This window comes from Megalobrama amblycephala, linkage group LG24 (genome assembly GCF_018812025.1).
Source record: "Megalobrama amblycephala isolate DHTTF-2021 linkage group LG24, ASM1881202v1, whole genome shotgun sequence".
NCBI lineage: Eukaryota > Metazoa > Chordata > Actinopteri > Cypriniformes > Xenocyprididae > Megalobrama > Megalobrama amblycephala.
Genome location: NC_063067.1, coordinates 993,562 through 1,021,014, shown reverse-complemented (window position 1 = coordinate 1,021,014; position 27,453 = coordinate 993,562). Strand labels below are relative to the sequence as shown.

The following is a 27,453-nucleotide window of genomic DNA, read 5'->3' as shown; positions in this document are numbered from 1 at the left end:
CGGAGTTTCTCTGCAAACGCACTGCACTCGCAACCAAATCGATCCAAAATCACAGCCAATCAGAATAGCGTGTGGGTGGAGTCTCTCTGCAAGCGCACTGCACTCGCAACCAAATCGATGCAAAATCACAGCCAATCAGAAGAGTGTGTGGGCGGAGTTTCTCTGCAAGCACACTGCACTCACAACCAAATCAATCCAAAATCACAGCCAATCAGAATAGTGTGGGGGCGGAGTCTCTCTGCAAGCGCAACCAAATCAATCCAAAATCACAGCCAATTAGAAGAGCGTGTGGGCGGAGTCTCTCTGCAAACGCACTGCACTCGCAACCAAATCGATGCAAAATCACAGCCAATCAGAATAGCGTGTGGGTGGAGTCTCTCTGCAAACGCACTGCACTCGCAACCAAATCAATCCAAAATCACAGCCAATCAGAATAGCGTGTGGGTGGAGTCTCTCTGCAAACGCACTGCACTCACAACCAAATCGATGCAAAATCACAGCCAATCAGAAGAGCGTGTGGGCGGAGTTTCTCTGCAAGCACACTGCACTCACAACCAAATCAATCCAAAATCACAGCCAATCAGAATAGTGTGGGGGCGGAGTCTCTCTGCAAGCGCAACCAAATCAATCCAAAATCACAGCCAATCAGAATAGTGTGTGGGCGGAGTTTCTCTGCTAACGCACTGCACTCGCAACCAAATCAATCCAAAATCACAGCCAATCAGAATAGCGTGTGGGTGGAGTCTCTCTTCAAGCGCACTGCACTCACAACCAAATCAATCCAAAATCACAGCCAATCAGGATAGTGTGTGGGCGGAGTCTCTCTGCAAACGCACTGCACTCGCAACCAAATCAATCCAAAATCACAGCCAATCAGAATAGCGTGTGGGTGGAGTCTCTCTGCAAGTGCACTGCACTCGCAACCAAATCGATGCAAAATCACAGCCAATCAGAAGAGCGTGTGGGCGGAGTTTCTCTGCAAGCACACTGCACTCACAACCAAATCAATCCAAAATCACAGCCAATCAGAATAGTGTGGGGGTGGAGTCTCTCTGCAAGCGCAACCAAATCAATCCAAAATCACAGCCAATCAGAATAGTGTGTGGGCGGAGTCTCTCTGCTAACGCACTGCACTCGCAACCAAATCAATCCAAAATCACAGCCAATCAGAATAGCGTGTGGGTGGAGTCTCTCTTCAAGCGCACTGCACTCACAACCAAATCAATCCAAAATCACAGCCAATCAGAATAGTGTGGGGGTGGAGTCTCTCTGCAAGCGCAACCAAATCAATCCAAAATCACAGCCAATTAGAAGAGCGTGTGGGCGGAGTCTCTCTGCAAACGCACTGCACTCGCAACCAAATCGATGCAAAATCACAGCCAATCAGAATAGCGTGTGGGTGGAGTCTCTCTGCAAACGCACTGCACTCGCAACCAAATCGATGCAAAATCACAGCCAATCAGAAGAGCGTGTGGGCGGAGTTTCTCTGCAAGCACACTGCACTCACAACCAAATCAATCCAAAGTCACAGCCAATCAGAATAGTGTGGGGCGGAGTCTCTCTGCAAGCACACTGCACTCACAACCAAATCAATCCAAAATCACAGCCAATCAGAATAGTGTGTGGGCGGAGTCTCTCTGCAAGCACACTGCACTCACAACCAAATCAATCCAAAATCACAGCCAATCAGAATAGTGTGTGGGCGGAGTCTCTCTGCAAACGCACTGCACTCGCAACCAAATCAATCCAAAATCACAGCCAATCAGAATAGCGTGTGGGTGGAGTCTCTCTTCAAGCGCACTGCACTCGCAACCAAATCGATGCAAAATCACAGCCAATCAGAATAGTGTGTGGGCGGAGTCTCTCTGCAAACGCACTGCACTCGCAACCAAATCAATCCAAAATCACAGCCAATCAGAATAGTGTGTGGGCGGAGTCTCTCTGCAAACGCACTGCACTCGCAACCAAATCAATCCAAAATCACAGCCAATCAGAATAGCGTGTGGGTGGAGTCTCTCTGCAAACGCAACCAAATCGATGCAAAATCACAGCCAATCAGAAGAGCGTGTGGGCGGAGTTTCTCTGCAAGCACACTGCACTCACAACCAAATCAATCCAAAATCACAGCCAATCAGAATAGTGTGGGGGCGGAGTCTCTCTGCAAGCGCACTGCACTCGCAAACAAATGGAAAGTACATAATCAAATTCTGGAATATTACACCATTTTAACATTATTAAAAATATACTGAGAGGCTGAAAAGACACGCTTTTTATCGCGCATTGTTGCGTCGCGTCAGGTTAGAACACGGTGTCAGCGGCGGCAACTTCTCCGTGGTGCTGCAGTATTCAGCGTTAGCAATGAGTTAGTCATTTTTTATTTTTTATTTTCCTCTTATGTATATTTGGACATTATATGTTTGTTTATTTATGTTATCTTTTTATTTCTCCAAAAATACTGTACTCCAATAAATTATGATATCTCTCAGAGATCTACTATCTGGTCACCTGCCATTTAGTTCGAAATCTTATTTATGTCAAATTTGTATTTGTATATAAACACAAATAAGGAGTATATGTTGTGTTCTGGCAGCTGCGATTGGCCAGATTCAGATCACGTGATCACACACAGGAAGTGTAACACCTGTTAACTTATGATTACAGTATCAAAACTGTCACTAAATGTGCCTACAGAAACAAAACATAATGTAAATATTTAATATTTTGACATTAAATAAAATGTATGATTTAATCACAATGTTGTCATGAGTTTTGTTGTTGTTGTTACTTTTATTAATTAAATTGCCCTTTTCCTTATGCTGTCCATAGACAGACAGACAGACAGACAGACAGACAGACAGATAGATAGATAGATAGATAGATAGATAGATAGATGATAAATGGATGATAGATAGATAGATAGATAGATAGATAGATAATGATAAAAAGATAGATAGATAGATAGATAGATAGATAGATAGATAGATAGATAGATAGATAGATAGATAGATAGATAGATTATTATTTTATTACTTTAATAAGGGAACTATTATTGTAAAAGGGTTCGCATAAAGAGATAACTAGCCTATATATTTCATCTTTATTGTCTTTCTCTGTAATATACAGTCTTTAATCACTATTCATATCGGGAAAGCCATGGGGTTACATAAGAAGACTCAATATTACAAGGATATTTCCTGTAAAACACTTTAAAATGAACTTGTATGAGGTACTAAATGTTGATATAATTTCGATTCGAGTTGTGCTTTCAGCTCTACGCTCCGACTGTCATAAACTGTCGTAAAGACAGAACAGAACACGGCAGACGCGTGTACAGAGGGCGCAGCACATGGTTAGTGTTTTGGTCAGAGAGAATCACATGAATCCATCTAAAAACTGTGTTGATGTGGTGAATATGTTACCTGTCAACAATAATGAAGCAGATGATGACCGGAGAGGAGTTAAGCGCAAGATGGCTTTGTCCAGGTCAGTTACTTCAGTGTAAACAGCGTAAATACGCACAATTTAGGGTAAAATCATAGTGATTGTGTTTGTGTGTTTACATCTGTGTAGTATTTCTGCTGGTATTGTCGTATGTTTACTAGTGTATAGTGTTAAATTCAGCTAAAACAATCTGTTAGACATAATATCAGCAATGTACGAAAATTAACCATAGTTTTACTTAAAATAAAACTGTGTTTTAATTTAAATTACATAAGGCACATTATTGTTTTACATATGTCAGCATTCATAGGCCTATATCGATCGTCTTTCACCCTCTCTTTTCGATCGATAATGACATTTAAAACCCGCTCATTTAAATAACAACAAAATTAATTAACGAGCTAACTTAAAGGTGCAATAATATGTAATATTTTTGCAGTAAAATATCCAACTAGGCCAGCGTTATATATTTTGTTCACTTGAGTACTTACAATAACCCAAATGTTTGCAACTATTTGTAAATCGTGGGAAAATTGCAATTTTAATCAAGGCTCCGGGACGTGTGAGGAGTCGCCTGTCAATGACGTCATACCCGCGTTACCCTCGGTTTCCGGTTTTATTTTGTAGAAACCATGGAAACACCAAAGACGATTTATAGACAGAAAACGAATTATTGTTATATAGCTCAACACCTTTAGTCTTATCGTTTAAATCTAATTTTTTTGCGAGTACCATGCTTTACCATGCCTCAGAGAAAAACACTATTTTGTGAAGTAGCTAACATAGCATAATCAGATGCAGCATTATTTTTAGTAACAGTAATACAGCATTTTCTCCATCATACAATACGTTTTGAAATGAATTGCATGCCATTTATAAACACAAGCCATCCAGCATTAATATGATATTGTAAAATCGATCTATCTCACTGCAGTGTGTAACAGTGTCTCACAGCAGCCGCCGAGCGAACGCACAGAGTAACGTTATAACATCATTTTCAACACTCTCAAATGTATCTAATATGATAAACAGAGCTGCGTTTCCTCATACTCATGACCGGAAAAGCGGAAGCAGCGCCGACGACTGTGTCATAATAAAAGTCCCGCTGCTCGTGAGGCGTGTGTTGATCAATCGCTCCAGCTCCTCGTTCAGCTCCACAACACTCACTCCTGCTCTGCTTCATGCTACAGTAACGTTAATAATCGCATCCATGAACATGAGTTCTTCCCGAGTCCAATCCCTATTCTTTTGCACCATCCAGTGAGGTGAAAACCACATGTCCCAAGATTCAGCTCTCAAACTTGGCGTCATCAAGCTACGCCTTTGTTTTGAATAGGCTTCTAGTGACCTCTAGCGGACAAAATTATTACATATTGTACCTTTTTAAAGGATAAAATCCTCATGTGTTTGTGTCTTCTTTAGTTGTGATGTTTGTGAGACTGAAGAAGCCAAATACAGATGCCCCAGCTGCATGAAACACACCTGCAGGTGAGACACACACACACTATGAAAAATAATAACATTACAAGTTTCTCCAACATTTATAACAATTAAAAATGTCAACTGTCCCCTTTATACTTCAGCTGTTCATAAGATGAAATAAAGTATTTTGTTTTGTTTGTTTCATAAATGGTTTTGTGTTCTGTTCTCGGTGTAGTTTGGCTTGTGTGAAGCAGCACAAGATGGTGTCGGGATGCTGTGGTGTTCGGGACAAGACAGCGTTTGTCCCTCTCGCTGAATTTAATGAAATCACCCTGCTCAGCGGTGAGTGTCTTTACAGAAACCCTAATGGTTTAAAGTCCGCGTGAACCGGAAGTTGCAAACGACTTTTCTCCAGTGTTGTGACGTATTTCCAAGTGAAACGGAATATTGAATAGAGGGCAGGGTTTTACTTTAGCGCTCCTCCTCTCCATCTCTCGCTCATAGCAGACTAACGGTTGGAGGGGAGTGGTTTTCGCGTTTTCAACCCAAGCCGTCAAACTGACATTATCAGAGAAGGAACGCCATTCCAGACCGGAAGTAACTTTTCAGATTTTGATTAAAGATTACCGCGACAAACAATTTTTTTCTGTGTTTTAACTTGCACGGATTAATTGTTTACCACAAGACTAGTAATATGCACTAACAAAGTAAATAGAGTCAATTTTGATTTCATGTGTACTTTAACAGCTTAATGAATGTGATGCTTTACTGTTGAGTTATTGTGTCGGCGTGGTTTGCTTATGTAGATTACAGGTTTCTGGAGGACACCGCTCGACTGAGACAGCAGTCCAACAGAGACGCCGTCCTGCTCGCCAGCCGTCGACACCCGAAGGAGGTATTTATATTTATTCCTTAGCGTGTGGAAACTTATACAGACATCAGTACCAGGTCTCCAGGGGTTAAAACATCTCAGGTTGCCTATGCAATCTTGAGAAAGGGAAGGAGGTGTTGTGGTGTTGATGCTATGTGGAATGCCTTCAGCATGACCGGTGTCTGAAGCATGTGTGTAAACACACCAAATTCATTGGCATGACGTCACACACAGAGCGCCTGTGCATATAAAATGGCGCCTGAGTTAAATGTCATCAACTCTTTTGTCTGAAGGAGATGTAGCAACGATACGCAGGAAACCGGGTTGCACACTGAGTGGAACTTCGACGCTGCATCTTGGTGTTGACGCTATGGGGAACTCAATAACCTCTGCGATGCCTGCCCTACTAGACTGTGAATAGTGGGCATTAGGGGTGTAAAAGTATGTGTATTCATGGTGCATACAGTCAGACGACGAATACAGTCAGTCACGGGCAATCCACACTCCAATCCAGAAGGGGGCGCGCGGTAATGCTACGCTGTTTGCTAACAACAGGAAAAAGAGCAGAAGAAGAACAGTGCTTGAGAACAAAGTCCACTAGAAAGTGTGCATGCGTCAAATGCATCTTTCTGCGCTCATGGACAAGAGAATACTTTGAAAGGCTAGCGCATTGAACTGTCACGAATCTGAGTGTAATGCTGAAAATTAAAAATAGGAGAGTTGTGCTTAAGCTTTGAATGCTTAAATATATTTTAAGTGGAGCAAATAGTAACACTCCTAATGCACAAATTTTATTTTTCATTATTCTGTTTATTTTGTACTTTTATAACGTGAGATGCTTTTCATTTTTGTAGCTGATTGTGACCAAATACCTTTTTGTTTTTTATCAGCCTTGCAAAAAAAAAAAATAATTAGCTATGCAAGAGTGCATACTGCCTAGTTCTAATACACTATAGGAGGCTGTACTGTGCTAACTAGGGGACTAAATGCCGCTATAAATGAAACAAACTGTGATTTGCACTATTGTCTGTTCAAAATAAAATAAAAGAGACCTCACATTTGTTTCTTTGTCCGGTAACACTTTAGTTTAGGGTCATATTCTCATTATTAAATAGTTGCTTATTAGCATGAATATTACTAAGATATTGGCTGTTTATTAGTACTGAGTATTAGTACTAAGCCGATATTAATGCCTTATTCTGCATGACCATATTCTACATCCCTTAATCCTAAACTTAACTACCTTACTAACTATTAATAAGCAGTAATTAGGAGTTTATTGAGGCAAAATTCATAGTTAAAAGTTAGTTAATAGTGAGAATTGGACCCTAAACTAAAGTGTGACCATTTTTCCTATTGCACCGAAATCCTACCGAACCGTGACTTCTGTGTACCGTTACACCTCTAGTTGGCATAGTGTTCAAGTAACTCTATGGAACTAGACTGGAGTCAAGAGTGCATCAACACCCAAGGACACATCCTTTGTGACTTGTACAAAAGTTACATATTGGCACTACTCCCTAAAGCCAGTGTGCACCGGCACTAGGGAAAAGCATCTGTGCTCCATGTAATACTTGCCTCTAAAAAGGGAAGTCAGGGCTAGTTTACTCCCTGTGTTTGGGGGACAGGCCTTAGCCTAGAGCCCCAAGACCAGAGCTATAAGGGCGGATACACAACATAGCCTCGGCCCTGGGATGCATCTCAAGTATTACCTGAGAGGCTCTTAGGGAGCAGCCTACCAAAGACTCAGAGACTTTCCTTTACCAAGCTCGTCCTACCACAGCAGATGCAAGGCCTGAACAAGCTCTTGACTCTGATCCCTCAGGAAAAGAGCCAAACAAGAACTGGCATTGCACCATTTTGGCAAGCAATGACTAACAATATCTTCACACACACACACACACACACACACACACACAGACAAAGCGGCTCTTGAAGACAAAAAAGCTGAGGACGTGTGACTCAGGCACCCTTTTATACGCATTTGACATCATGGACCGTCATCTGCCAATGATTTTGCTGTGTTTACACACATGCTTCAGACACCGGTCACGCTGAGGCCGTTCCCCATAGCCTCAACACCAAGAAGTGGCATCAAAGTTCCACTTCAAAAGGGAACTCACCTTTTTTTTCTTATTTAAGTGCATGTGGATGATCAGGAAGGCAAAAGCAGCTAAAGTCACCCTGAAGTTGCTGCCCAAAATGTTCAGCAAACACCGGGAGAACAGGACTATCTTCAAAAGCACGTAAGTCTCTGGATTTAATGTGGGCTGAAAAGCTCTGATTTTATGGAGGTGATTGGCTGCAGATTGCCATAATAAGCATGCACACTATTTTCATCGTGTCTGGCGTGACGGGAGTTCAGCACTCCGCGAAGTGTTGTTACATATGCTTTGTATTTTAAGTTATAGTTTTTAACAAGCCTGTCTCAAGATGGGGCAGTCTGTGTTTTAATGCTAATATTTAAAACAACTCACTAAATTCATTAAACAACTTACCTTTGGGAGGTTGGAGGTTATCATACCTTTAAAAAGTTATTTATGATGATTTTGAAAAACATTCTTTTCAGGAATTCAAATTTTTAAGTTTTGTCTTTAGAAAAATAACCCTTAACCCTTGTGTGTCCTTAATGGACATTTTTGTCTTTTTCAGTTTTTTTTTTTTTTCTTTTTTTTTTTCATAATTTTGCTTTGTTAATGCCAACTGCATAAATTTTGGCACAAGTGTGTATTTTTATTGGAATTTTACTATTTTACCCCCATTTCCTTTTAATAAATTTATTTTATATTAGGTACACAAAATAGTTACGCTTGATATCTTAAGGACAAAAATGTCCCCATTTGAAACCCATTAAAACTGCCATTTTTAATCCCAGGGCCATTTAACTATAAAATGCAGTCTTTGCTAATAGGCTTTCATTCTGTTGGCAAGGCTTCAAAATGAAAATCTTTAAAAAAAATTTACTCTACTGTACTGCAAATCTCAAATCCAAGCACTGTTTACCAGTGGAGTTTTGCTGCCATCTTTGTACTGCGCACAAACAAAATCTTACTGAAAGCTCATTTTTTGAGATATCAACCTCAAATTTGGAAAACAACTTTTTTAGATTTATATTTTTGAGTTTTTAAGTTCAACATGTTTTATTAAATCTATATTTTATATAAAATAATTTTCACACTTATAAACCTCTAACTTTTTTGTTTCACTTTTTTAACTTTTGTTTTTTTAGTTCAACAAAAATCGGCCAAGGGTCTTCTTTAAAATGAGACCAAACTTAAGTCTGTGCTCCAAAGCTTCATATTTTTATGACAGTTTTTTGACATGGACATTTTTTTTTTCCTCTAAGGATCTCACAGTAACTTTTTTAAATGGATGCGCAAGGGTTTCATTCTTAAGATATGTTTTTGGGAAATACAAAATATTTTTAAGTTAGAAAATAAGAAGAAAATTGCAGTTTTATTCTTAAGAATGTTTTATGAATCACCTCCTGATGCAATGATGTCAAAAACATGCTTTCATCACAGTAGTTTTGCATTGAGCCACATGGTGGCGCTCTTGGTAAGTGCAGTAAGTGCAGTGATGTTGATGGTTTGTTGAGGGTTTTGGTCTCAGCTGATGGATAAATGTCTGTCGGTCCCACCCTGACAGTGTCTGCTGCTGCTCAATGGGATTCTGTTATTTAACTTGTGTTTTCAGTGTGACGGCAGAGAGCTGGCAGAACAGTCTGTCAGGCTGCGGGATCCTGGACCGTACATAATTACGCTCTGTTCTTTTTAATAAGCGTAATTAATGTCATTGAAGAGGAGATGCAGTTCTACTAAGCACACCTTCTTTTATGACATCACCTCATTCCATATATAGAAGTAGAGTGAGCACTGGTGATTGGCTGGTGCTGTCGTCGAGGTGCTTGTGATTTATTGTACTCAGCGAGGACATTAGTGATTGGCTGAATCTTTTGCAGAGATGCTTGGGATTGGCCGAGTGAGTTCTAGGGACACAGTGATGGGTTGCCGGGGTGCTTGTGAGTGGTTGTAGTCAGCATTACTAATTAGGAATGTTACTGTCTACTATGTTGATAAGAAAGCATTAATTTGTGGGCAAATTAGTAGTGTTCTGCAGAAATATCAGAAATAGTGTCAACAATATTTATGGCCATTATATTTAGCAGTATTTAAAGCCTGATCGGTGAATGATTCCTTGTGTTAGAAGCAGCACTGTTTAAATTGAATTTTACTATTAGCTGGGACTGCAACATATTTGGTTGAGTTTAATTGTTGCTTGCTTGTTTAATTACTGTTCTCGAGCAGTTAAATTATTAAAGGCAAATAATCGGCAAACAAATTACAATTACAACCCTAGTAAAAACATTCAGTCATTAGTGACTCTTGGCCTTTTAACTGTAATGAAGAATAATTACTGGAACATTAATCCAGACTGGAAAAACCTTCTGTTTCCACATGCCAAGTTCAATCATGCAAGTCCTGAAGTTTTTCTTTTCTTTTTTCGCTGTATTGGTGACTTTATATTCCTGATGACTAATTTTATTGTAGCTGTTTTGCGACAAGTGGCAAGCTTTCAGACTTTTTTTAATCAGGCAATCTGATTGGCTGTCAGCTTTTTGGAGTAAAGTAATTTAATCAGTCCATCTGGTAATCAACTTGTCGTTACCAGCACTATTGAGCAAGAACAAAGTCTGGCATTTAAGTGGCATGAAGAGTTTTGAGGCACTTAAATTTGTATGTTCTGAGGTATTTCTGTGACGTTTTGGGTTTTCTGTACTTTGTGCCGTTATTTAAATTTCCAGTGTAATGGAAGTAGCAACAGTTATCAAAAAAAGAAAAAAAAAATGCAGGGTGGAGACTTGGTTCTGTGCATTGGTTGTTGAATGAATGGAGGCAGATATGAATGCAAGCTTTTAGTCGATTGTCTGTCGTTTCACTGTAATATCAAGTTTTGACATTTTAATAAAAATTAATTTATTTAAAATCACAATAAGAGCAATTTAGAAGATGGATAGGGCCATTTGAAGTCCACTTAATTTTTTTCTTTGCCGGCCTATTATAGTAGAATCTATTTCAGACAAACTTGCCCCTAAACACAAAATTCTGTCAATTTTATTATTAAAAAATACCGTTTTGCCGCTCTTTGTGGCGTGACAGATCACTGTAGTGCCTCAGTTCAAGTGGCAGGTGAACCGATCATCTCTTCCTCTTTACTACTAGTTATAGCACCAAATAAAGCATGTTAATTAAAGGGGACCTATAACACCCCTTTCACAAGATGTAATATAAGTCTCTGGTGTCTCCAGAATGTGTCTGTGAAGTTTCAGCTCAAAATACCCCACAGATAATTTATTATAGCTTGACAAATTTGCCCCTATTTGGGTGTGAGCAAAAACACACAGTTTTTGTGTGTGTCCCTTTAAATGCAAATGAGCTGCCGCTTTCCAGAAGAGGGCGGAGCTTTAACAGCTCAACAACAACAAAGCTGGAGAATCTCACGCAGCCAAAATGAGGATTGTCAGTAACGGTGTTCAGCCTTACATTGTTCAAACCGGAGTCGACACTGATGGAGAGACTCAGGAAGAAGTTACAACTTTTAGAATGAAACTGGACGTTTCTGAATGGTTAGTGGATAAATTGATGTAGTTGCTGTGGAGTTGATTCAACTCATCCACTAGCATGTGTCGTCATGTTCATCTTTTGTGTTGAATTGACCCTCGTTTGTGAAGCAGTCCGGCGTAAAATGACGGCATGACAACAACACTCGACTACAACAACTCTTCCTCTTCTCTAAAGCAGCCCAACATGGCCCCGCCCCCTTTGTTGCATGTTCTCGGGGGCGGGGTTTATGCAAATTTTGGCGTTTGTGATGTCACTAACCTGGGAAGAATATCCAGCCATTTGTTGTAGTCCTTAAAAAAACAATTTCTGTAAAAGAAAATATCTCCCTTTGCGTTGAACTTTAGCGTCAGATGTTGTTTATGCTCAAATGGCAACATTACACACTAACTAAAGTTTAAAAAAAAAAGAAATCATAATAAAGTTAATTTAAGTAAGTAACAGCATGTTAGTTAGCCAGAAAAATGAACTCTAGAGAGGGCCGTTTTGCTAAATATATGCATTATATTACATATTTATTATATTTGTACTCTTATATCATTAAAAAATATTAGAATTGCAAGCTTATGAATCACCCATCCATAATTCTCACTCCAAGGTAAACTCAAAAGTTGTTTAAGTGATGATCCATATTTCAGTGTATTAGATGACATTTAAACTGGCTCATTCACAGGCTGGTATGAGCGACAGAAGCAGGACAAACGAGGGAGAGAAATCGGATTCAGAATGTACCAAGTACACAATATCAGAAGCAGATGTTCAGCAACTGCACATGGTTAGCGACACGCCAGAGACTCGCAGCTCGCCAGGGTCCGTCTGCGACAGATGTGCCGAGGGATGGGCGTAATGCGGACGATAAAGCCAAAGACTTCTCTGAAAATTAATGTTCAAATTCCACGACACACATCAGACGCGAGAACTTGACTGATCGCGACGCAGTGCTCCGGTCAAAGTTCAGAGCTTCGGTTTATGATCCAGGATGCTCCTTGTTGGCGTGTTGTTTACTGCGTGAACATGTGTTCTAGATGAAGTTTTACTGCCCCCGAACGAGTCTAAATCACTGTAAAGCTGTGTGCTTCCTCAGGAGGATCAATGTCAGCTCCTTAACAAGCCACTTAGCAGAATTCGCAAATTCTTTCGGAAATGATAAATAGCGTTAGTTTTGGCTCGTGGGACACGGGTGGAACACGGAGTCCTACACCCATCTGTTGGGTTTGCATTGAGGACACAAGGATTTTTCCTGTCCGTGGTCGCCTCTATGTGTTGTCCTCGCAAAGCGCGGTTGTAGCTTCTGGCGTTGATTTTTCACGCCTTCATTCTTGCAGATCGCCGTGTCCTGGTCATTTCGTTTCCTCTCTGTACTGGCACCATTCACCGTGTTCAGCCAGACGTTATGCAGACTTCGCAACATCTGCCTCAGGTGAAGGCCCAGCTCGTGTTTGAGAGCGTACGTGCCGTTGCCTTCGTGATGTCATGTAGAATAACTGATTTTTGAACGGGACGTGTTGTCCGTGTTTCGGCCAGTGACTGAGTGCCAGGGCTCGTTTGGAGTGATGTTGACTTGTGCAGGTGTCATTAAGCTGCTTTTGGAACGAGTCCTTGCAAGTTTTTGGGGCCTCTGAATGGATTCTGCAGCCTTTGCAGCCAGTGCACTACATTTGTACAGTTTCTGAGTGCTGTCTGCCTGTATAAAACTCACCAGATCTTCGGTTTTCGTAAGAAAAATATCCATATAAACATGTTGCTGTGTGGTTTCTAGGGTCTTTATAGGGTCTGTTTTAGTTATAGTGATGCTGCTTGACTGTTTCTTTTCCCTTTTGATAGCTGCGTTCACAGCGCATTTGAATGCATTTAACACTCAGCCGTTGATGTCATTTCTCAGACATGGATTGCTTCTGGCTGCTTGCTGCAAATAAATGCCATTGGTAAATTGAAAAGCATATTTAGTCTAAGACTTCTGGCACTTTCAGAAGTGCCTGTTTCTGTTGATAATGATTTCCTGAGAGTGACATAATAAAAGCCTTGTTAACTCAACCGCAACTCTGGGGTGCCTGTTACCCAACAGGCTTTGTTGCTCAAGCGTCTTTTTGAAATTACTTACTCTGATTGAACCTGTTCTCTGCTGTTTGTTGGTTTTCCGAGTCTCTTCGTTGTTTGCATTGCTTGACCTTTTGTGTTTTGCATTGAGCTAGAGCTGCACGATTCTTGTTACATTGAGACTGCAGTCTATTTAAAATGTTTAATCTGAATGAGTTATTAAAAAAAGGTGAATGATTCAATGACTCAGTTATAAATATTTCACTTGTTTCATTACTGGTTGAATCTGCGGTTTTGAACAAATCTTTAGAATGAATGATACGATGACAAACACATGTTTTTTAACAGTCACTTGTCGCCACCTGCTGGTGTAACGATGCAACCAATACAATCGTTATTTGAAGCATCAAGTTACTTTCGAAAGGTGATTTACTCTATTTTGATCGCTATCGTAGACATCAGTGTTTATATCTGAACTATAAACTTTTATCCTAGTACTTCTGTAATAATATGAATATTTGTAACACAGAAGTAATGACACTTTGTTGTTCAAAAGACTATTTGTGAGGCTGTTTCATACCTATACATGACAACGGCTCTCTCTGGCTCACACAGATGGTGGGATTTTGTCAAAGGTTTAATAGACACAGGTGAATTGTTGTCCTTTAGGAATGAGATCGCGTGGGTGTTTGAATCGAAACCGTAATCTTTTATCGATTAATCGTGCAGCTCTACATTGAGCACAACCGATGCAGTGATTTCAGTGACTCGTCTGGGAGACGTTCTGCAGACAGAAGAATCAAACTGTATCCTATGAATTCGGCTAAAAATAGGCCTATTCTTTCTTTTTGGTCTGCAGTCTAATAAAAGTTAAACAGAAAACAAACAAAATGGTGGCAGCCTATATAACTGCACCTGTTACATATTGACGTGACAATGTATCGAAAACGTGAATGACTCATTTTGATATGCTGATTCTGATTTATGGGGTATATAAACAAAAGGAGTGGGTGGATTTTTACCATTATAGGGTGGTTGTGTACACGGTGCCGACACATATTTATGTTCAAACACCAGTGCATTTTGCATAATAGGTCCCCTTTAAACTTATCAGAAAGCTCTCCAGTCTCTAAAACAAAGGTCAGTTTGAGCTCTCGGATCTGGATTCGAGTACCTCTACAGTACTCTATGTCCTTTGGCTTCTGCACCATGGACAGCCTGAGAAAAGATCTGGACTTGAGCGACCAGTTGGGAGCTGTAGCTGAGGGCTAACCAGGTGTTGTAAATGATAAGACACCTTTTTATGGTTTTTCCTTGCCCAGGGCCTACAACAGGTGTATGAGTGACTTGACCTCACTGTTGAAGAATCCTGGATCTCCTTCTGTATTCCAAAAATATTATGAAAACAAAACCAGTGCCCATGGTGATTAGAAAACTCACACGTATTTTTGTTTTACATTTGGGTGTCCCAATTTTTCCTGTCCTCCGGCACATCCCTCTGAACAGAAATACCCAAATATTTACTTGAGATCCAGAAAAGTCTTGTTTTTTCTGAGAAATGGATCAAAATTAAGGGGTCAGAATGATAAAGTTTTTTTTTTTTTTCGACCCCATTGACAGATGTTTGTTTTCATTTGAATCACAAACTCGATTCATTTAAACCATTTTTTTTTTTTTCGAAAACAAGATATTTTCCATGCCAAGAAATGTATCTTGATTTAAGAGTGTTTAGATATTTCTACTGGAAAAGAAGCCAAAAAATGTTGAGGAAGAAAATCCCTTTTGCAGTGCATCACATAGCTTTTTCCATTAGGGCAAAAAAAAAAAAAAAAAGTTTCCATTGGCTGTTGGAGGCGTAACAATGCCTTCGCACCTGGTATTCCAGGCCTTCTCCGCCACGCCTTCCGTCCTGATCTCCAGCGGGCTGCCAAGCCTGTGCAAACTCATAAATTCCTTTGCCTGGAGGGCGGCAGAACGCTGGAACGTCTTTACACCTGTGAAAGGAAACTCTCCTCCACAGGGCACACCGACCAAACCCAGAACCTCCGCCCTGACCTGCTGCCCACCCCGGGGTGGAAATTCACCACCATTCCTGTTCGAACTGTTCTGCCAGAACCTTGATATCTGATCTCGCGTCTGAAGTGGGTGTTTTGGAGGGGCTGGTTGTGTAACAGTGCCATCTGGATTGGTGTGTGTGCTCAAGTCCTGGCAGCGACTCTTTCTGGGATTGGCACGCAGGGTTTTGTGGAAGCAGATGAGTCAGCGGATGATGGGCATATCAAAGATTCTTCTTGTTCTATTCATGTGATTCATGACACATGTAGCAAATAAGTCAGCGCTGAGTGTTTTATTCACCTTTTGGCTCATTTTGACTCATGCAAAGGTAAACAGGAGAATGTTTAAAGGGTTTGTTCACCCAAAAACGTTACTGTCAATTACTCACCCTCATGCCGCTCCAAACCCTCAAGACCTTTGTTCATCATCAAAACTTAAAATAAGATATTAGTAATGCAATCTGAGAGATTTCTGTCCATTGAAAGTCTATTCACCCAAAACTCTGACGCTTTAAAAGGTTCATAAAGACGTCGTAAAATAAATCCATATGAATTGAGAGGTTTACACCATGTCTTCAGAAGAGATATGATTGCTTCATATAATTAACAAGTTTAATTTAGGCTTTTATACGATATAATATTGATCAGTTGATCTAGATTTTAGATTTCAGAAGTTTTCTCAATTTTAAATTTTTTGGATTAAAAAAATCTTGCCTTACGGCATCCATCCATCCATCCATCCATCCACACATCCACTCATCCATCCATCCACACATCCACTCATCCATCCATCCATCCATCCATCCACACACTCATCCACTCATCCATCCATCCACACATCCACTCATCCATCCATCCATCCATCCACACACTCATCCACTCATCCATCCATCCACACATCCACTTATCCATCCATCCATCCATCCACACATCCACTTATCCATCCATCCATCCATCCATCCACACATCCACTTATCCATCCATCCATCCATCCATCCATCCATCCATCCATCCATCCATCCACACATCCACTCATTTATCCATCCACACATCCACTTATCCATCCATCCATCCAACCTACCATCCATCCATCCACACATACTCATCCATCCATCCTACCATCTATCCATCCACTCATCATCCATCCATCCATCCAACCTACCATCCATCCATCCACACATACACTCATCCATTCACCCATCCATCCATTCACCCGTCCACCCGTCCATCCGTCCATCCACCCGTCCATTCACCCGTCCGTCCATCCGTCCGTCCTTCCATCCCAGTTTACACTTGGCATCCATGTGCCCTACAGCAGCGCTGCTGGTTTGACACAGCTCCAGTGAGGGTGGGATCAGTCTGCCCGTCTGATTACAGGGCTTGTATTTGTTTCTTTTCATCCATATTGAAGCAGATCAGTGCCAGGATCGCGCTGACAGAGCCAAGTTTTCTGGCTCGTGCATGATGCATTAAGAGGTCTTGAGTGTAAAACTCTTGGCAGCAGCAGCTGTGGAAACGGTCAGTGGTATTTCATGTTCTTTGGATCTTGTAAAGAAACCCTTCGTTTTATTGTCTGTACTCCAGTTATGTGGCTCAACATGGGTTTTCGGCCAACTGAATTATCGTCATCATAACCATGATGCCCAGCATTGATTCGTTCCCTCCAAACGCACACCTTCTCGATTGCATTAGCAACACTGGCCTGTCAGAGCGGGCGACACTCCAGCATGTTGTTCCAGTAAATACTAACGATGATGCCAGACAGGCCTGGATCAACATGTGCAATCTGAATTACGTGAACCGGTTTATTGTTGTGCATAGTGATGTTGCCTGGACTGTCCAGCTTTGTCAAGTCAGAGTTTCATTACTGGAAAAACTTTGCTGTTGGCTGTCAAACCGAGCTTTTATGAACATAACTTTCTTTCTGCTAGAACATTAAGACCATGATTTCAGAGTTTCACATCGATCAGATTTTCAAATTATTGCTCTGATGTAAGTCAGTAACTCTGGACCGGGATGTATATTGCATTATGTGGTCTAGATGGTGTTTTGGGAACCCTAATAACTCAATTGTGAAATCTGTCTGGTTTTAATCCTGCAGGGAAGGACGATTCCACTGGCATCTGAAGATCCATTTTCCTCAGAGCAATGCGGTTTATTCAGAGAGGTATAAAACACCCTTCTCTTCTGTTTCGGTATTTTTAAAAGTATTTATTCAGCGCTTTGGTTGATGACGTTTTATAGGGCCCTATGATTTCTGCGATGTGGTAAACCTGGATAGAATCATGTAATGTACAGTATGTCATGGATTTGGCAAAATCTGGATTAATAATTCAAAAGCAGGGCTGTCTTTTTTTATTTGATTTACATTTTAAATTATTAATTAATTTGTTGTACCTTCATTTATTAACCCTGTTTTTGATAATACATTTGAATTATATAATAAATCCAGAAAAATTATTAGACAACATTCATTTCTGGGGGGGAAATCAAACATTTCACAGGGCCTATTATTGTAACAAAATGTATTACATTTTTAATTTGTGTTTGTTTTATGAATTGGTCATGCTTTTTGATTATAAGCATTTAATTAAACCATTAAAACAAAATCCAGAAAAATTAAAACAGAAAACACAGAATTTGGGGAAAATAAAACCGAATTTGGGGGGAAAAAATAAAATGGATTTCATAGGGCCCTAAAAATTTGATTTTTCATTAACTTTTCAATAAATTGTATAGGTTTCATAATTTAATAGACATGCATTTTGATTGCTAAAATGTAGTTTAACCACTAAAATGGAATCCAGAGACATTAAAACTTGGAAAAATGACAAGCCAATTGCCCTGTCCAAATACCCACACTTGCGGTCTTTGCACTTGACCACTTGTCTACTTGCATGATGTATTTCCTGTATTTGGCTCAAGTGTTCAAGTGGGTGTGAAGACTGCAAGTGTGTGTAGAACTTTTGATTAGCCGATGGGACACACTTAAAGAGTTGCAAAAAAATGCAAGCGTTTACAGCTTCTTTTTTTTATTATTATTATTTTCAATATTTTGCATTTTAAAATGCACTTCTAAATGTCTGTTCAGTGCTCGCTATGTAACTAACAGAAGACACAATTTTAAAATTGTGATGCTTCTTTAAGTGATAAAAGCAGTTGCAAATGATGTACAAAATACACATAGCCTACTCACCTTTGCATCGATAAAATGTGTAACACTTTATGTATTACTGCCAAATTATATGTAATATATAATTAATTTAACACAGTCGAATTTTTTCCTTAACATCTCGCGATTTTGGGGCATGCGAGTTCCCAAACATAATGCATGATGGGCTACGCTTAGCCTCGAAGCAGTATTCCAGATAGTGTGGGTTTAGTGTACATTAAGGGCACTGCACTTGGGCATTTTTAAGACATGGGACAGTCTTGCGCACTTACTTCCTGTCACGTGCACATGTCTCAAGTGGCCAAGACCGCAAGTGTGGGTATTTGGACAAGGCAATCATTTATGGGTAGCATTGTTTAAGGGGATAAAAATGAAAGTGAGTACTTATAGAACCTTTATCGAATGACTCTTATTTCATTAAAAATCCTTGAAACAAGAGATCTTGAAGAACAATTCATAGTAACCATATCTATCAGGATTCAGAAAACACCACAGAAGTGTTTTGGTCACTATGAACTGTAGTATTGACAAGAGCTGCATGATGTTTTGTCAAAATCATAAGGGTGAGACTGTGTAAATATTGATAATGTTCATTTTAGTGCTGTTATTTGTTTTTCATTACTTTCATTCCCCTTTCCTCAGGTTTCCTGATAACAAACTGCTCGATGAGATTCTCAACGACTACATTCATCCTTCAGAATCAGATCCGGTCAAACGCCAAAAGTATGTATCATGTCGACTTCAAATGCACAAGTTCTTAGTGCTGCACGATTAATCGTATTTTAATCATCCTTATGGGCCGAAACCCCATTTTGACAAATGTAAAGACCCTTTTAGGCCAAAAGTGAAATGAATAAGCCTCAGGCTGAAGAAAATGCCAATTCACGCCTGTACAGTAGAGGGCGCAGCTCAAACCTTTTAGCTGTGCTGCAATTCTGGATCACAGAAGAAAGTTCAATACTCTTACTTCAGCCTGTTTTGCTTATTGGCTAAATTAGATAAAATGCCATCAAAACAAGAAAAATGCATGCATAATGAGTGTGACTGCTGACAAACAGCGATTAAAAATTGATCCGATTGGACGACGACTCTCACGCTCAACAGAAGATGCCGTTTTAAAACACGCAGGTCTTAAGTTGACGCCATAGTTCTCAACAGAACATCTGATGGGTGCGTGACATTTTCAGATTTCTTGACGTCTGCATCTCATTTCTGATGTTAAATGTAATCTCTAGGACATTTTACAGCTGACATGTGGCATAAGCACAGCATTGTCAGTCAGTGAGATTGTTTCTGGCTCTTTTTGTCGGTTCTGTCAGAGTTTATTGATGACAGACTGCCAGGGAAAAGTGGGACAGATTCATTTTTTTACTTTTCCACAAAATGATGAAAAACATGATGAAAGTGGCAATTGTTTCTTTCTAGAACCATTTGGGTCAGCACATTGTAATTATTACAAAACGTCTGCCGTTTTATTCAGACCATGAAATTCAGCTGGAGCATACATGCAGAAATGAAGCTGTGGTTTGGAGTTGGAAATAAACTCTTTACAGTGTGATAATAGGCCACAAAATCAACACTAGAATAGAGTTGGGCATCTTTTGGATGACTTGCTCTTGATTCCAGGCATCTTTCAGGGAGGGTGTGATAGTTTTGTAAATTATTGTGAAAGCCAGTGCTTACTTTCAACAGTTTTAGCCCAGAGATCAGTGCTGATTCATGTTATTCCATCACAGTAGCTCATTAAACATGTACAGACGAGTTGGTTAAAGTGGTGGATATCATCTTTAAGGGTTTAAGTGGGCAAAGTTATCATGGCATGAGAGTTCACCCTGTTTACTGTATTAACAGCACTAGACCACCTACAGTCCCTAGAGCTGAATTAATGGCAGAACTAATCTAGACTTTTGCATGTTTCGGTCTTCTCTGTATGGAGTTAAAATAGTGTCAAAATTAATTTATTTAAAATTCCCAAATGTGTAACCTAAGATAATATATTTTCTATGGCTGGGTTAAAGGTGCCATCGAACGTATTTTTACAAGATGTAATATAAGTCTAAGGTGTCCCCTGAATGTGTCTGTGAAGTTTCAGCTCAAAATACTCCATAGATTTTTTTTAATTAATTTTTTTAACTGGTTATTTTGGGGCATCATTAAATATGAGCCGATTTATGCTGCGCGGCCCCTTTAAATCTCGTGCTCTCCTTCCACTGAGCTCGAACTTGCCTTAAACAGTGCCTAAACAAAATTCACACAGCTAATATAACCCTCAAATGGATCTTTACGAAGTGTTCGTCATGCATGCGTCGGATTATGTGAGTATTGTATACTGTTATATTGTTTACATTTGATTCTGAATGAATTTGAGGCTATGCTCCGTGGCTAACGGCTAATGCTACACTGTTGGAGAGATTTATATAGAATGAAGTTGTGTTTATGAATTATACAGACTGCAAGTGTTTAAAAATGAAAATAGTGACGGCTCTTGTCTCCGTGAATACAGTAAGAAACGATGGTAACTTTAACCACATTTAACAGTACATTAGCAACATGCTAACAAAACATTTAGAAAGACAATTTACAAATATCACTAAAAATATCATGTTATCATGGATCATGTCAGTTATTATTGCTCCATCTGCCATTTTTCGCTGTTGTTCTTGCTTGCTTACCTAGTCTGATGATTCGGCTGTGCACAGATCCAGACGTTAATACTGACTGCCCTTGTGTAATGCCTTGAACATGAGCTGGCATATGCAAATATTGGGGGCGTACATATTAATGATCCCGACTGTTACGTAACAGTCGGTGTTATGTTGAGATTCGCCTGTTCTTCGGAGGTCTTTTAAACAAATTAGATTTATATAAGAAGGAGGAAACAATGGAGTTTGAGACTCACTGTATGTCATTTCCATGTACTGAACTCTTGTTATTCAACTATGCCAAGATAAATTCAATTTTTCATTCGAGGGCACCTTTAAAAAATATTGATTTTAATCAATTCTCATTTGGTGAACCGATATTGATTCTTAAATGCTAAGAATCGACCTTTTTAGTCTATGGTTTTTTTTCAGTTGAACAAAACTTTGTAGCTCCTCCCATCCAATCAATCGCAATAGCCTTTGAGCTGTATTACTTCTGATATGGAACAAAGTCTCAGCTTTCAAATTCTGTCAACTCTATGAAGAAATTTAAACACTAAATGCCCCTTTGACATTCTTTAATGTGTGGTGACAGATTGCTGTAGCCAATCATCTCTTCCTCTTTACTACTAGTTATAGCACCAAATAAACATGAATGAACATCAGAAGGAATGTTGAAAGATACATTACAACTTTAAAGATTTATTTTTGCCTTAATTATGATAGGACAGTAAGCAGACTGGAAGCGAAGTGGGAAAGCGAGAGGGGGACGGGATAGGGAAAGGCCTGCGAGCCAGGACTCGAACTCGGGTCGCCTGAAGCACAATGGCGCTATATGTCGGTGCTGCCCATGAGGCTATCGGCACAAACTGATACAGTGCAACTTACTGAAATGAATCTCGTCTCATGTAATCGATCAATCAGTGTTTCAACTGTCAATAAATCAGCTTGAGAACAATGTTGCGTTACAATTACCTCAGAAAAGCCATTCAGTGACCATAAACTTAGCTAAAGTTAGCTAGTAGTCTCTTAAAGTTAGCTAGTAGGTCTGGACTCCATCGCAGCTTCCATTGGCCAAGAACCGCCCAAGAGGACGTTTGATTGACATGTAATGCAACCAATCACAGTTTGTTTTGTTCTGCATCATGTTTGGGGGCATGAAAATGTAAAGTCGATGTCCCTACAATAACAGACCGGCGTGCATCTAATAAATGATTAATTCAAGAACGTTTACTGCAACAATGAAGCCGCAATCATCACAAATCATCGTTTAGTTGAACCTTATAAAGTGCTTCTTTGGCTTTCTTTTTCCATGAGGGGGTTTGGCATCACGACAACTTTGTTTCCAGGTAAACCGTTAAAGAACGCAACACAAGTCTCCCAGAAATCCTGTCCAATTCAACCAATCAGATGACAGATGATGAACATTTTTAATTGATTACCAATTTGTGTGCCTTATACGCCAGAATGTCAGCCAGCGGTCCGTGATGTCTGAAGCTGAGACTATTAAGCTAGAAAAATGACTCTAGAGAGGAATATTTAGATAAATATATGCACTATATTAAATATATATTACAAATACATACATAAATTTGCCATGTACTAAATCAATATTGAATTGAAATTGGAACTTAATCGAATCACAAGCTTGTGAAAGGAAATCAAATTGAATTGTGAAGTTTGTGTCAATACCTTGCCCTGATATTTGCAGGGTTATTATACTTTACTAAAACTAAAACCATAAAAACATATTTTATTTCATCTACAAACCCGATTCCAAAAAAGTTGGGACACTGTACAAATTGTGAATAAAAAAGGAATGCAATAATTTACAAATCTCATAAACTTATATTTTATTCACAATAGAATATAGATAACATATCAAATGTTGAAAGTGAGACATTTTGAAATGTCATGCCAAATATTGGCTCATTTTGGATTTCATGAGAGGTACACATTCCAAAAAAGTTGGGACAGGTAGCAATAAGAGGCCGGAAAAGTTAAATGTACATATAAGGAACAGCTGGAGGACCAATTTGCAACTTATTAGGTCAATTGGCAACATGATTGGGTATAAAAAGAGCCTCTCAGAGTGGCAGTGTCTCTCAGAAGTCAAGATGGGCAGAGGATCACCAATTCCCACAATGCTGCGGCCAAAAAAAGTGGAGCAATATCAGAAAGGAGTTTCTCAGAGAAAAATTGCAAAGAGTTTGAATTTATCATCATCTACAGTGCATAATATCATCCAAAGATTCAGAGAATCTGGAACAATCTCTGTGCGTAAGGGTCAAGGCCGGAAAACCATACTGGATGCCCGTGATCTTCGGGCCCTTAGACGGCACTGCATCACATACAGGAATGCTACTGTAATGGAAATCACAACATTGGCTCAGGAATACTTCCAGAAAACATTGTCGGTGAACACAATCCACCATGCCATTCGCCGTTGCCGGCTAAAACTCTATAGATCAAAAAAGAAGCCATATCTAAACATGATCCAGAAGCGCAGGCGTTTTCTCTGGGCCAAGGCTCATTTAAAATGGACTGTGGCAAAGTGGAAAACTGTTCTGTGGTCAGACAAATCAAAATTTGAAGTTCTTTTTGGAAAACTGGGACGCCATGTCATCCGGGCTAAAGAGGACAAGGACAACCCAAGTTGTTATCAGCGCTCAGTTCAGAAGCCTGCATCTCTGATGGTATGGGGTTGCATGAGTGCGTGTGGCATGGGCAGCTTACACATCTGGAAAGGCACCATCAATGCTGAAAGGTATATCCAAGTTCTAGAACAACATATGCTCCCATCCAGACGTCGTCTCTTTCAGGGAAGACCTTGCATTTTCCAACATGACAATGCCAGACCACATACTGCATCAATTACAACATCATGACTGCGTAGAAGAAGGATCCGGGTACTGAAATGGCCAGCCTGCAGTCCAGATCTTTCACCCATAGAAAACATTTGTGCATCATAAAGAGGAAGATGCGACAAAGAAGACCTAAGACAGTTGAGCAACTAGAAGCCTGTATTAGACAAGAATGGGACAACATTCCTATTCCTAAACTTGAGCAACTTGTCTCCTCAGTCCCCAGATGTTTGCAGACTAGGGATGGGTACCGAAACCCGGTATTAAATTGACCCCGGGGCTAAATTTTGAAAGACCGGTGTATCGATAAGCTCTGACGTTAACGGTTCTGCTATCGGTACTGGAGAAATTATGAAGAAAATACACGTGCATTTATTATTGCTATATAGACATTATCTTGCAGATTCTATCTCGCCAGAGTCGCCAGCTGTTTCTATATGCAATAATATTAGGACATTTGTCTATGATGCATTTTTGCTTTCGCAAGAAGAGAGATCGCGCTCACGCAGAGAAGCTACAGCGCGCGCAGCCGCTCACATGAAAGCCCTGTTTAGCCTAATGGTGACGATTGAGGAGAGAACTAAAAAACTAAACGTCTGCATACACTTTAGGCCTGTGCTTTGATATTAAGCTAATTTTATTTTTGATTTTGATGTTGGCTTTCAAGGATCATCAGAAAGAAGATATCTGAGGTAAAACTATTAAAAACTGGCACACGTTTCGTCTGGCACATCTTCATTCTCTTCACAGCTGCGCGCGTTCGTTCCTCCCTAAACTCAAACTTAAGGTAAGAATCAGCACAGTCGGTGATTGTTGTAAAATGCAGTCTTTACTGTTGCTAAATTGCAGTAAATGTTTGAAAATTATTATCAACGTTTAAAACGTTGAAAGCACAATAATCCGCGCAAGAGACGCTGTTCCTCAGGCTGAATTGCGGCGCGCGCTTCAAAACGGATCGCAAATAGACAAACAAATTACACGTTGGGCTTCAGGTGCACGTCCAAAAGATCAAATACACACAATAGTATGTTAAAATGACCGGATTGGAGTGTGTTTAGCTACATAAATGCAGTTTATATCGGAAGTGTACATGAACAGCTGGGAGAAAATCCGATGTGTGTTAATATATTGTCTTAAAGTGACAGCAGTCACCTTCTGACAATTATGCCATCAGTGTTAATTAAACAACAAAATGCAAAGAGAAAATCACTCACAGCACTTCTTCTGAATATAGTTAGCTTTAATAAGAGTTAATCTATTAATTTATACTGTGAAAACCATGCAGTGTTATTTTACATTTGGTTACTTAGATTTCTTTTATAGGCTAGGCCTATATTACTTACATGAACACAATGACAAATAAAAGCACTTTATTTCATTTGTGTCTTTGTTTTATTGTATTTGGCAGTTTGTTTCTTTGTTCATGTTCTTACTGTATCTTATATAAAACACCAAAAATGCCAGACACTATATAATATAAAGCAAAGTTAATTCAGCTCTCTCTCTCTCTCTCTCTCTCTCTATATATATATATATATATATATATATATATATATATATATATATATATATATATATATATATATATATATAACAAAAGTACCGATAAGAATACCGTTAAAGTACCGGATCGATAAGCAGTATCGGTAAGAGTAGTAATACCGTTAAATCCTTAACGATACCCATCCCTATTGCAGACTGTGATAAAAAGAAGAGGGGATGCCACACAGTGGTAAACATGGCCTTGTCCCAACTTTTTTGAGATGTGTTGATGCCATGAAATTTAAAATCAACTTATTTTTCCCTTAAAATTATACATTTTCTCAGTTGAAACATTTGATATGTCATCTATGTTGTATTCTGAATAAAACATTGAAATTTGAAACTTCCACATCATTGCATTCTGTTTTTATTCACAATTTGTACAGTGTCCCAACTTTTTTGGAATCGGGTTTGTAGTTGCCAAAGCAACATTTTACATTTTCATTTCCTTGACATTTACATTTCGTTTTGTAAATGCATTGATTTTGAGAGCATTTTAGCTCCATATCTCTGCTAGTCGTGCTGAGATACAGATGAGATTTAATTGTGTCTGGAAATCATACGAGGGACAAAATCAAATAAACTTTGCTTTGTCTCCTGACAGAACAGAGGGAGTTGAATGATTCAGCATCATGTCCAAACCCTTTTTCCGTCGTCTCTGTTAGTTACGCAACATGGAGACCAGCGAATGCATTGTTTTGATTTCAGGAATCAGCTGTCAGAACATGTTCCACGCTTCCACATAAGTGCGTTTGTGTGTTTTGGATTCTCCGGTGATGAACGCTGTCGGATTCGGCTCCGATGAAAGCTCGACTCTGTCTGAGTGGGTTGAAATGAATGATGGGTTTTATCAAGATAACCATCAGCTTCAGGAACACAATGGAAACACGTCATGGTGGGTTGAGGTGTCGGACGCTGAGGGATGAGGTTTAGGGCCGTTTCATTCGCGGTCAAGAGTTTGGACACACACTTATTCTTTATTCAGACCGTTTTCAATATGCTGTGATGAAAACTCTGAAATAACACACATGGAAGTTTGTATGATTGTATGTGTGATTATATTTAAATTTATGGTTGCATCAAATCAAAAATCCAGAATAATCCAAACAGAAATTTCTGAAAAAATAAAACGTGATTGGGCCATATTGTTGTAAGAAAAAAAATATATTATTAAATTGTTAAAGTTTTTTAAATTTAATTTATTAAACATGCTTTTTGATTATTAAAATTTAATTATTTCATTAAACAGAATTAAATGGAAAAACACAGAAATTAGAAAAAATAAAACAGGGTTTTGTATAGAAACAAGTTTTGTTAAACTTTTAAAATTAAGTCATGTGTGTCATGATTTCAACTGATTATTAAACTTTAATTAAACCATTAAAACATAATCCAGAAAAATTAAAACCGATTTCATAGGACCCTAAAATTTAAATTGTTTGTTAAACATTTAATACATTTTTGTTAAATTGTATTTGTTTTATGATTTCAATTAATTAGACATAATTTTTATTACTAAAAATTTAATTTAACCAAAAAAATTTTTTTAAATAAAAAATTTAAATGGTTAAAACAAAAAGTAATTTTAAGAAAAAAATCAAATGTTTCATCAGGTCCTACAACTTCTACATTTTAATTTTCAATTCACACGTTATAGTTGTCTCATTTTAAACATTTCGACTTAAAATAAAGTTGTTGTTTTTTAAGATCACGAGAAGCATAAATTCAATCAAATGTGTCTGAACTTATCATGCGTGACTGCGGACACAAACCATGTGGATTTGTGT

At 39.1% G+C, this 27,453-nt stretch overlaps 1 protein-coding gene across 1 annotated transcript in view; it reads left to right on the top strand.

The window, feature by feature from the left end:
• Positions 1-3,289: 3,289 nt before the first annotated feature.
• znhit6 (zinc finger HIT-type containing 6) overlaps positions 3,290-27,453 on the top strand; it is a 39,129-nt gene continuing 14,965 nt past the window's right edge. The window contains exons 1-7 of the mRNA XM_048178161.1: positions 3,290-3,483; positions 4,864-4,929; positions 5,099-5,205; positions 5,670-5,758; positions 7,877-7,980; positions 17,548-17,613; positions 19,261-19,341. Coding sequence (XP_048034118.1) covers positions 3,347-3,483; positions 4,864-4,929; positions 5,099-5,205; positions 5,670-5,758; positions 7,877-7,980; positions 17,548-17,613; positions 19,261-19,341 — 650 coding nt within the window. The 5' untranslated portion in view covers positions 3,290-3,346. The remainder of the gene's footprint in view (positions 3,484-4,863; positions 4,930-5,098; positions 5,206-5,669; positions 5,759-7,876; positions 7,981-17,547; positions 17,614-19,260; positions 19,342-27,453) is intronic.